Source organism: Lacerta agilis, chromosome 16 (assembly GCF_009819535.1).
Source record: "Lacerta agilis isolate rLacAgi1 chromosome 16, rLacAgi1.pri, whole genome shotgun sequence".
Taxonomy (NCBI): domain Eukaryota; kingdom Metazoa; phylum Chordata; class Lepidosauria; order Squamata; family Lacertidae; genus Lacerta; species Lacerta agilis.
The window spans coordinates 13,985,064-13,997,556 of NC_046327.1; the positions used below are offsets into that span (position 1 = coordinate 13,985,064).

Sequence of the window (12,493 nt, forward strand, 5' to 3'; positions counted from 1 at the left end):
CACCATCTGGTGGGCATGGGTGAGTTTTAAAACCAGGACAGAACTCGGTGGGTCAAGAGTGAAGTCATGATGGAACCTGATAGTCCTGGTTAAGGCGAAGTAGAAACCTGTTTGGTTACAGGTGAAGAGCCAAGGCAGAATCTCAAATTCACTTGCTTTTCAGACATCCTACTACTTATCTGATCAAATACAGAAGGAGTGAGGAATCTATAACCCACCCAATGTTTACAGACTCTAACTCACACCAGCCCCAGGCAGCACAGGCCATGTTGAGGGGTGGTGGGCGCTGGAGTCCAATATCTGAGGCCCAAAAGTTCTCCAGCCTGGAAATACAGTTTAATGGGTAATACCATTAAAATACTGGCTGATTGGCATCCCTATGATGACCCGTAAGGAAAAGTCTCCTGTTTTAAAGTCATCTCAGTCACTTTAGCAAGATGTTGTTATCTTTCCCGTCTGCACATCGCAGAATACATAGCTTATTGTCACTTGGCATTTGGAATCAAGGAATGTCTTTTTCTGATGCAGTTAGTGTCAAATGTAAAGATAAAGCTGATGTTTATCAGAGACAAGGCCCAGAGAGGACAATTTGAATCAAACGAAAGCCAGAGAAGATTAGCAAGCAGAAAAACAGAGAGTGAGAGCACGATGTCAGATATGCTTTATTCAAAGGAAGAATAAATCAGAGTTAATGGATCTTGGAGATTTTGCGATGTGCTGTTTGTAAGAAACTATCATTCCTCCTGAGCTGTTTATAACACGAGCTATTCCTCGTTTTGATTGATTAAATGTGTGTTTGTGTAATACCAATATATCTATTGAAACCAGTGAAAACGGGTAAGCATGTATATGTCAAATGATATTAAAGTAGCTACTGTGATGCAGGGGAGATGGCTGAAGCTTTTGTTGCTGGTGGTGGGGCAGGGGGCAAACAAATGGACAGTGGTAGCAATGGCGAGGAGGGATGCAAACCTGCTCAGAGATGGGAAGCCCGCTGAAGAGGTCATCATACCCAAATCCCCATGTCCTCCCACCCCCAAGGACAAACCCTTAGACCCACCCCAAAGAACTTTAGTGGGTTGCAGCTGCACACTCAAAGCGACTTCACTGGAAAAGTGGAAGTGGTCCAAAATGTAGGCACTCCAGGGATGGTGTGATGGATACCTGTGATAGTCTATATTCGCATGTACACCCACCCACCATCGCTGCCTGGATGCTCTGCATGTCAGAACCAGCACCAACGGAAGATAACTACCGTACACGCCCTCCCATACCAGGAAATTGAATGCACACAACACATTTAAGAACATCTCAGGGAACAGCTCAGTCAGCAGAGCAGGAGTTGGGTGGGGTTGAGCCCCACATTGGGCAAAACATTCCTGCGTTGCAGGTAGGGTTGCCACCTGCCCTGTATTACTCAGATAATTGTCCTGTATAATGCCCAATTGTCCTGTATTTCAATATAAAATGCTACATTCTGTATTGATACAGTTTTGCCCTGCACTTCAGGTCTTCTCTCTCCCCACCCCGCCAAGTTAGGGATCCTCTCCAAATACATGTGTGCGAAAGGTCATGTATATTATCTCTGGGTAGCCAACACATACAGATTTACAAATTCATGTCTATGTGTGTGCATGGGTGACAAATGCCAGATGGCCCATCTGTGGGATGTAAAAGGACAGGGGCAGTCAAACCCAACTTCCTTATATGGAACTCTACAGTTGGGGGTGAACTCTACAGTTGGGAGCTTCCAACTGTAGTGTGTATGCCGAGTCTCTATGTCGCTGGTCAGTTGTGTTAATCTCTAAGACAGTTTAAAAGTAGCATTATTAAAATGCACCGTTGGCACTAGGCCAAAAGTAAAAAGAGGGACTTTCTCTCAAAAGGAGAAAGTCACCATATGTATGTTATTTAGTAACTTTTAAGCCTGCCTCTAGGATCCTTGTGTGACTAGATGATTACTTGTAAGTAAACGTTTTACACTTTACCAAAGACTGTGAAGTGTCTTATTGAAAGAGGGATAAAAAGGGGAAGACACCAGGACAATATTTTTAAGACTCTAGCGAGTCTATGCAAACTTTCTGCTGCGCATATGAAGTAAAAAGGGAATGTTAGCTCTGCTGATATTATCAAGCTTGTAAACGCAAGTTGGGATAGGATATCTAAAACAATATATCCTCTCCCACATCCCTCAACATTCCCACAAAGGGTTATGGGCCCAGTATTGCATATTTTTGTGTATTTTTAAAGGATTGCATCGGATTGCAATTTTGAGTTGAGTGGATTTTCCTGGTGAGCACAAGGCCTAAAGCATCCATTGTGCTGAAAAGGGGAATTAACTACCCCTCCCCTCCCTCAGTGTTCACAGTAATCCAAGGCAGTGAAGATTTGTTTAGAGATTTTTGCATTTTGAGATTTTTGAACATTTTTCAAAAAAAATTTGGATTTTAAGATGGCTAGTGCAAATTTTGATAGTGATACAAAACTAGGGATGATTGTGCTGAGTGAGAATAATTTTATGCACTGGAAGCAGCGCTTAATAGCATATCTAGATGCAAAGCATGTTTTGGAGGCTGTTGAAGATCCCATGCCTACTGGCACAAGTAGGGAGGATTTAGCCAAGATAGCAGCTTGGAAGCGCAAGAACAGTGAAGCTAGGCATATAATTCTATGTGCACTTCGCAATGAGCATCTATCATTAATAAATAGTAAAGATGATGCATCTCAGATCCTAAAAGACATTGAACGCATGTATGGAGAATCTTCCAGGAACTCCTACAGAAGCTTGATGTATAAATTAACCAGATTGAGAATGAATTATAAAGGAGAATTCACAGCGCACATCAGCAAATTTACTGAGATTATTCAAAAGATTGACCTCACTCCTAAGCCTTTTGATGAAGAAACAAAGGTATCATTTTTGCTAGCATCCCTAGGACCGTGTTTTGATCCATTTGTCAGTCTAATGGACCATAGAGAAGGTCTAACTTTCAAAGACCTGACCAGTCATTTAAGAGAAGAGTGTAGAGAGAGAGCAGAGTCTCCAGTAAGAAATGCCACAAGCAAGGACAGTAATTATGCGTCCAGGCAATTTACAAAGTCCAGAGAAATGCCCAAGAAAATAATTTGCTACAATTGCAACAAGGAAGGCCATATTTCTAGGAACTGTAAAGCTCCTCCTAAAGCAAAGAATTCCCAAACCTCTCAGCCAAAATGGCAAAAGAAGGGGAAATTTGAACGCACCATGCTACTTCAAGAAAGGAATTTAGCTGTTCATAACCGTGAAAATAAACGTAATATGTGGATTTTAGATTCAGGAGCCAGTTCACATTATTCATTTAAAAGAGAAAATTTTAATGAGATAAATGAAGATGAAGAATCTGAAATAGAGATAGCAGATGGCAGAGTTATTAAAGCAAAAGGTGCAGGTTCCATGGACTTGAAATTCAATATAAACAATGAACCTGTTAAGACCAAAGTGCTTAAAGTTTTGTACGTTCCAGAACTAAGTTGCAATTTACTCAGTGTGTCCAGTTTGGACAAGAAAGGTTTCCAAATCACATTTGGAAATGGAGAGTGTAACGTGACTAAAGATGGTGAACTGTATATTCAAGCAAAATTAATTAATGGTGTTTATGAGATTGATATTTCAGAGACCCAGTCTGCAAACGTCGCGCATCCCAGCCAGAAAGATGAAGCTGATATGCAACTATGGCATAGGAGACTAGGACACAGAGACACCACCACCATTATGAACCTACAAAAAGGTGATCTTGTAAGAGGTTTACAGGTAAAAGAAAGCAAAGAGGCTCTGACAAAATGCATAAGCTGCATTACTGAGAAGGCTGTGAAACCTTCTTTTCCACGTTGTGCAGAACAAAGAAGCACTAAAGTGCTTGATATCATATATTCGGATCTATGTGGTCCAATTAATGTTCCATCACTTGGCAACAACAAGTATATTCTAATTTTTATTGATGATTTTTCAAGATATTGTGTTGCATATTTCATCAGAGAGAAAAGTGAAACAGTGGAAATGTTCAAAGAATACATTGCCATGGTCAGAAACAAGTTCCAACGTGCTCCAGCTGTGTTGATGACTGACAATGGAGGTGAGTACTGCTCACGTGAAATGCAGACTCTCATGGCCAAGGAAGGAATTGTACACGTAACTACAATCGCTTTCACGCCACAGCAGAACTCCATTGCAGAGAGAAAATTTAGATCCATTATGGAAATGACAAGGTGCATGCTAAAGGAAGCATCCTTGCCACAGAAGCTGTGGGGAAATGCAGCTGACACAGCAGTTTATTTGCAAAATAGATTGCCAACAAAAGGAGCAGAGCGCACACCATTTGAACTTTGGCATGGCAAAGTGCCTAATTTGTCACACATTCGTGTGTTTGGAAGTCTGTGCTACTATCACGTGCCCAAAGAACACAGACAGAAGCTAGACTCCAGAGCACAAGCAGGTGTCTTTGTTGGATATGCATCTGGAGGGAAAGGCTACAGAGTAATGGACTTACAAAGTGGTAAAACCAGTGCGCATCATGCAATTTATTTTGATGAGCATGCGATGGTTAACACAAAGAATACAGTTATTGACTATTCCAAGGAGTCAGAATGGACTCAAGAACTTATTGATTTTCCTTCTGAAACCCCAAGAAGTGCTAATCTGCGTTCTAATGTCATAGCACCCCCTACAGGGAATGCACCAGAACACGTAGAGGATCAAATTCCTACTGGCTTCAGAGATGAAGAGGACGACTTAGACATGCCACCATTGGAGGAGGATGAGGATGTTGATGCGGTTCCAGAACCAGAGATCAGACGCTCATCCAGAACCAACAGGGGTGTTCCAGCACCACGGCTGTCCTATTTTGCAGGGTCGGCATCTCCACAGGAACCTTCCACATGGGAAGAGATACAGAAAATGCCACCTAAGGAAGCTAATCTCTGGAGGAAAGCCACGCAGGACGAAATGGATGCATTGCATCAAAACAAGACTTGGACCCTCACGGAACTACCTCTGGGTAAGAAAGCCATTGGCTGTAAATGGGTTTTCAAGATTAAGAAGGGGTCAGAAGGGGAAGTTCAACGCTACAAAGCTAGACTTGTGGCACAAGGATTTTCACAGAAATATGGTGAAGATTATGATGAAACGTTTGCACCAACTGTAAGATACAGTAGTGTGAGAATGCTTTTAAGCATTGCAGCATCCAAGCAGCTGAATGTAAAGCACATCGATATTGCCACTGCGTTTTTGCATGGACAGATTTCCGAGGAAATTTATATGAGACAACCCAAAGGTTTTGTGAAACCACATGAGGAACATTTAGTGTGCAAGTTGCAGAAGGGACTGTATGGTTTGAGACAGGCTGCTAGAGCCTGGAACCTGAAATTGCACAAAATGTTAACGCAACTTGGCTACAAGCAAGGAAACGCTGACAAATGCTTGTACAGTAAGTCAGGTAATGGACAATTCTCATATATTTTGGCTTTTGTTGATGACTTGATTATCGCGACATCAAATAACAGAGAATATGTGCAGATTGTGAAACATCTCAGCAAAGAGGTGGGAGTCAAAGAACTAGGAGATGTCAAGTACTACCTAGGAATCCAGGTGGAAAGAGAGGAAGACGGATCGTTCCTTCTCAGCCAGCGACAGAAAATAAATGAACTGATTGAATGCATGCAGATGCAAGACGCAAACCCAGTTGCAACGCCCATGGCCACAGACTTTCTGAAGAATCAGCAGGATTCGAAGCTGTTGCCAGATAACAGTGAATATAGGTCGGTAATTGGTAAACTTTTGTATTTAGTTACCACATGTAGACCTGACATAGCCAATGCAGTGGGGATTCTTAGCAGGAAAGTGAGTTCTCCCACTGAGCATGATTGGGCTGGTGTGAAGAGGGTGGTGCGTTATCTGAAGGGTACAGTGAACTGTAAATTAAGGTTGCCAGCTGTCAGTGACCCTAAGTTGGTGGGCTACACTGATGCAGATTGGGCTGGGGATAATGCAGACTATAAGTCAACAAGTGGTTATGTTTTTATGTTTGGGGATGGACCTGTTGTATGGGGCAGTTATAAACAGAACTGTGTAGCATTATCTTCCACAGAAGCTGAATATATTTCTGCATCGGAAGCGTGCCGAGAGATTGCCTGGCTCGATGAACTCATCAAGGACTTTGGTTTGGTGAGAAAGCAAGCTGTCAGTTTGCTGGAGGACAATCAGAGTTGCATAAAACTGACACAGAGTGAAAAGTTTCTTGCCAGGACAAAACATATAGGTGTGAGATACCATTTTATACGTCAGGCAGTTCAGGATGGACTTGTGGAACTGTCGTACTGCTGCACCAATGAGATGGCTGCGGACATCCTGACAAAACCCTTGCCTAGAGAGAGTTTCCAGAATCTACGAGTCAAGCTGGGACTCTGGGTGGTTGAATAAAGTTGAATTTGCCTGAGAAGGGGTATGTGGGATGTAAAAGGACAGGGGCAGTCAAACCCAACTTCCTTATATGGAACTCTACAGTTGGGGGTGAACTCTACAGTTGGGAGCTTCCAACTGTAGTGTGTATGCCGAGTCTCTATGTCGCTGGTCAGTTGTGTTAATCTCTAAGACAGTTTAAAAGTAGCATTATTAAAATGCACCGTTGGCACTAGGCCAAAAGTAAAAAGAGGGACTTTCTCTCAAAAGGAGAAAGTCACCATATGTATGTTATTTAGTAACTTTTAAGCCTGCCTCTAGGATCCTTGTGTGACTAGATGATTACTTGTAAGTAAACGTTTTACACTTTACCAAAGACTGTGAAGTGTCTTATTGAAAGAGGGATAAAAAGGGGAAGACACCAGGACAATATTTTTAAGACTCTAGCGAGTCTATGCAAACTTTCTGCTGCGCATATGAAGTAAAAAGGGAATGTTAGCTCTGCTGATATTATCAAGCTTGTAAACGCAAGTTGGGATAGGATATCTAAAACAATATATCCTCTCCCACATCCCTCAACATTCCCACACCATCTTGTTAGGCTGAAGTTGATTGTAATGGATTGCTTTGAAGTCACTTCAGCACCGGATTTTTCTGGGTGGGAATCGCCCCCCGCCCTGTACTTTGCCAGAACAAAGGTGGCAACCCTAGTTGCAGGGGGGCAGTCTAGAAGACCCTTGGGGTCCCTTCAAACCATTCTACGATTCTCAAAACAAGGGACGGGAACAGCGCAACCTTAACCCCAGTCTACTCGGAAGTAAGACCTGTTGAGTGTCCTGGAGTAAGCGGTGTTAGAATTGACCAAGCAGCACAACAAGGCAGCCGGTTCTTCCGTCAAACAGGGATGCGCGCTGGCGGGCGCGAGAGAAATCCATTTCCCAGGGATCATCCGGGAAAGAGAGAGAGAGAAGAGGGGCGGCCGCCCCGCCGAGCAGCAGCGGGCGAGGAGGTGAAGCAGTCGCCGCGGCTGCCGCAGGTCCCTCCTCCGCCTATGGCTGCTCTCCTTCTCTCGGCGCGGGGAGGGCGGAGCTTCGGCGCTTAGTCTCTCCGGGGGAAATTGCTCCGAGGAGCCGCGGCCGCCGCTGCAACGTCGAGTCTTTTCGAGACGCGCGCGCGCGCGCGCGGGGGGGAGTTTCCTGCGTGGGGCGGGCCGGGGGCGGCTCCGGGCGCGGAAAAGGCGCGGGGCGGAGAAGGCGCGCGGGGCTCTGCCCGTCACGGCCACTTCCCTCCGCCCCTTTTCCCGGCCAGCCCAGGAGCGGAGCGTCCGCGCGGCCTCCGGACGGCCGCTCGCTCGCTCGGCGAGGCTTCTCCCCCTCCTTCTCCTCTCGGGCCGGGCTCCGTGGCCCTCGCTGCTCCGCCTCCGCCATGTCCGCAGCCGCGGGCGGCGGCGGCGGCGGGGCGGGCACTCCCAAGGCGCTGCCTTCGTCGGGACCCAAGTCTCTGCGGGAGATGCCGCACCCGCTGGCCGCCTCCAGCAGCGAGGAGGCGGGCGCCGAGCTGACGCCCAGCCCGGACTTGCAGCTGCCGCGCAGCATCGCCGACAAGGTAGCGGCCGCCGGTGGGGCCTGCGCGGGGCGAGGGCGAGGGCTGGGCTCGGTTCTTCTCCTGGCTTCCGGGCGTGCGTGGTCGTTCTGGGTCGTGTGAATGCGTTTCTTTGCCGTGCCTGGACAGCTGGGTCGCTCGGGGCTGCAAGAGAGTAAGCTCCAGTGTAGGAAACGTGCAAAAAGCAAGGGGGCGTATGTGCAAGAGGGACTTGAGCGTGGGAGCCAACTCCTTGGGGCTGAGGACCCTTCGTCCCTCAAAAAAACATTTGAGCCCCCCCCCCCCCCCCCGCACGTTGATGGACATTGCCATTCAAATGATGTGCACCCACCACGTCATGTGATCAATTGTGTAAGGCGGGGCTTACCTGAGTCTCTCTCCCACCCCCCCTATTCAAGTTGGCACCCCTGGACTTCAGCCTTCCACCAACATCTTGCCCCTTTTGCTAAGTTGGTGAAATGGTGAGAATCTTCTTTTTAAAAAGTCCTCTTCCAGTCTTTTTCGCTTGTTTGCTCTCCTTTTGTGTTTGTATGTAGTGGGTAAGCAACCCATCTGAGTATATTTGGGCTCCGACACAGCAAAGGCAAGAATGGGGAAAAAACCAAAGCAACTTCTGTTTTGGGCTGGTAATAAGGGCACAGTAATTTGTGATGGTGTGTTGACTCATCCGTGTTGAAAGTGCGTGGAGGACACTTGTGCGGAGGTTGGGTTTGCAGTGCTGTCACAAATGCAGGTTGTGTTGCAAGCATGGTGCGCAGTGAAGCAATCCCTGGCTCGGTGCCAGGCTCTTTTCCTATCTGCTAGTTTGGTGTGTAGTGGTTTGTGCACCCAACCTTGATGACCCAAATGGGTTGGCTTCCTTTTCTTGAGTTGCCTCCAGACAAGTCCTCCCTGGGGGAGTCAACAGTATAGTCATACCTTGGGCTGCGAACGTGATCTGTGCGGGAGGCACGTTCGCAACCTGCAGCATTCGCAACCTGCAGCGCTGCGTCTGCCGCGATTTGGTGATTCTGCGCATGTGCGTGACATCATTTTGTGCTTCTGCGCGTGTGTGAGCTCCAAAACCCGAAAGTAACCTGTTCCGGTACTTTCGGGTTCTGCACAGTTCGCAACCCGAAAACGCGCAACCTGCAGTGTTCGTAACCCAAGGTTTGACTGTATCTTTAAGAACAATCCAACACTACTGCCAGTTAGGTGTGTCCACCATAAGTGATTACCTGTTGGGAAAGGTTCTCAGAAACTGCATCGCTTACCTCTTCAATTCCCAACTTAGGACGATGGAAGAAGTGCAGAGATGATCAAGGCCTGTGTTTGCTGGCATTTTGGGATATCCTTAGCTGACTGTAAATGGCATGTGGACGTCTTGGAAGTTGGTTTTCGGAGACCCAAATGGTAGATTGACTAAAGAGCTTGGTACAGATGCCCAGGCATCAAGCAAGTTCCTGTCCTCATTTTAGACATCGGTGTCTTCTTGGATGTATACTGAATACTCAAGACCATGGGTAGGCAAACTAAGGCCTGAGGGCCTGATCCGGCCCAATTGCCGTCTAAATCTGGCCTGCGGATGGTCCGGGAATCAGCGTGTTTTTACATGAGTAGAATGTATCCTTTTATTTAAAATGCATCTCTGGGTCTGGGTTATTTGTGGGGCATAGGAATTTGTTCATCCTGCCAAAAAAATATAGTCCGCCCCCCCAAGGTCTGAGGGACAGTGGACCGCCCCCCTGCTGAAAAAGTTTGCTGATCCCTGTTCAAGACACTATAGTCTGAGGCTCTGACAACATCTTATATCTGGCAAGAGAGAAGATTCTCCCCCAGTTAAGCATAGATTGAGCTGTGTAATAACCGTATAACTTGAGCTGCAAAATATTGGTGCCTTAAGCAACCAGAGGCATAGCAGTACTGTAGTCTGAATTTATTCATTTACTTACAAGTTTATTTACAAGCTTTTTGAGCAACATCCTCCGCAGAGCAGCTTACAAATTCCTGGAAGTAAGTCGAGAGAATTGGCCTTGCTCCCTTTCCAAAAGCCACTGCACTTTTCCTCCCTGTTATGAGTTACCTCACTTCAGCTGGGGCTTCCTATGCTGCTCCTCAGATTCGTAGGGCAGGAGGCAGGGGAAGAGGGACTGTATATGAAGCTGGAGCTGGTGACATGCAGAGCCACCACCGGACAAGTTGCAAGAAAGAAGGCATGCAGGTTCTTCATTTGCCCCTGTGCACCAGCCTACAGTGTGCTCCTGTGGTTGAGTGCTTCCTGAGTACCACAGCTGGTTGCTGCGTTGTGACCCGAGAAGGGATAAGTGGAAGCAGCCCAGCTTCATAGCTTCCCGCCCCCCAAGTGTTGCTGTCAAGAGAGATCATGCGTTTGCAGGCTGCAGGGGAAAGCCTGTGGCTTGCCTTGAGAAACCTTGCAACAAACGTACAGTATTGGTTTTGAGTCCTTTCTCAGGACGCGTCGGAAGGGGCTCTGCAAAATACGCTGGAGGAGAGCCACCTTAACTTGTGTGTGTTCCACGCACCAACTCAAAACCCTGCAGATCTGTTGTGGTTTTAACTGCTGCACACGGGGGCAGTGTAGTAATTAACCACCTTGAGAGTTTTACACAAGCAGCAGTTCCGCATGGTACAACATCATGTAATTGGCTTCCCATGAGGTGTCAATCTTGTACCAGGTGTGTGAACAAACAATAGGCCTCCATTCCTTATACCTGGGCTGCATGATGATGGAAGGATTGAGTTACCCTGGGCTGCATTGCTTTGTTGACAGCAAGCCAGTGGATTACCCTCGCCTTCCAAAGGACTCTTGTGTGACAGCTCCGGGCAGGATCCCTGCTTGTTCCTTTTTGGTCATGAAGAGTCGATTTAAGTTCCACAGCCTGCTTTTTCTTAGCGGTGTGGGAGCTGCTGCTGCTGCATGAATTGTCCCATCTGTGCCACTCGGATAACTTTGGAAGCACTACATCAGATAAATTGCTGATGTGCAAGGAGAGATTTGGCCATGGGTGGGCAAACTAAGGCCCAGGGGCCGGATCCGGCCCAATCGCCTTCTCAATCCGGCCCGCAGACGGTCCAGGAATCAGCGTGTTTTTACATGAGTAGAATATGCCCTTTTATTTAAAATGCATCTCTGGGTTATTTTTGGGGCCTGCCTGGTGTTTTTACATGAGTGGAATGTGTGCTTTCATTTAAAATGCATCTCTGGGTTATTTGTGGGGCAAAGGAATTTGTTGATTTTTTTTTTTCAAAATATAGTCTGGCCCACCACATGGTCTGGCGGACGGTGAACCAGCCCACGGCTGAAAAAGGTTGCTGACCCCTGGTATTGGCTTTTTTTTTTGATCTGGAGTTTTCAGTTTTCACCGGCACAGGAAGGTTGCACCAGCAGTGTTCAAAATTTGCCAGATGCCAGGCACATTGGAGGTGCATTCTTGGGGTCATCGGATCTGGGTAGTTTTCACACACATTAATACTCCGTCCTGTAGAATTCTATCAGTTATATTTTATCTGCACAATTCAGAATGAATTTCTGGAACCAAAATGCTATTTCTGTGCAGCCTGAGCAGGAGCAGTCAAGATCAAGAAAAAGAGGTTGGAATAGGCCACAATATTATGTGGACTGTCCCTGGATCAAGTGACTTTTCTTCTTTTAAGTTCTCAAAGTTCTCAGCCTAGCTCAAGGTTGTCATCTGAACTAGCCAGATGTTTAACTGAGAATCAATCACGGTCAGTCGATCATTTTAAAAAACAATACTTTAGAGCTGTCTTGCCCCAAAATGGCAACAATACATTCCGTTTTGGTGACTGCAGCCTTGGTTGATGGAGCCATTTGGTGCCTAGATTATATATCTGAGGTTTTTAACACTTCACCAGCCCCAGACGTATTGGGTCACCGGTGCTGTACCTTGTGCTGAAACAAGGGGCAACAGGAGTGTAGTTTCAGGCAATTGAACTGAGCGAGGGGTTTGGGGTCAAACCTGCCCAGAAGCTCCGTGCCCCCCCCCCATGCAGAGGTTGTGTAGGAAAACATACTTTGCATGTCCTTAGAAGCCACTTACTCATTCCAGTTAACTAAAGAAGTTGGAGTTCTTGATTGAAGCTCACACGAAAATAGTACCGGTAGAAGGGGAAGAACTCAAGCCACAGAAGTAAAATAATAATGGATAGTGGTTCTAATGATACAAATGTTTCAAATAGTCTCTTCTGTAGATAGATTTATTTATAGAAAGTTTATACGTCAGATGAAGTATATACACCAGGACAGGGCCATGTTTCGAAAATTCTTCAGCAGAGATAGTCTTAGAGTCAACGTGTACTGGTAGATTAAACATTTGTTATCATTTGAACCACTAACTCATTCCAGAGCTGAACCTTGATATCAAAATAGATCTTTATAAAGGCTCCAACAGTGACTTGAAGTAAACCCTGTTCTCCCCCTATCTTGAGGAGACACCGACA

General features: G+C 46.3%; 2 protein-coding genes across 2 annotated transcripts in view; one reads left to right on the top strand and one right to left on the bottom strand.

The window, feature by feature from the left end:
• Nucleotides 1-7,860, bottom strand: part of LOC117061104 — a 39,459-nt gene extending 31,599 nt beyond the window's left edge. Inside the window, exon 1 of the mRNA XM_033173791.1 lies at nt 7,703-7,860. Coding sequence (XP_033029682.1) covers nt 7,703-7,860 — 158 coding nt within the window. The remainder of the gene's footprint in view (nt 1-7,702) is intronic.
• Nucleotides 7,800-12,493, top strand: part of SNX30 (sorting nexin family member 30) — a 39,691-nt gene continuing 34,997 nt past the window's right edge. The window contains exon 1 of the mRNA XM_033174028.1: nt 7,800-8,038. Coding sequence (XP_033029919.1) covers nt 7,859-8,038 — 180 coding nt within the window. The 5' untranslated portion in view covers nt 7,800-7,858. The remainder of the gene's footprint in view (nt 8,039-12,493) is intronic.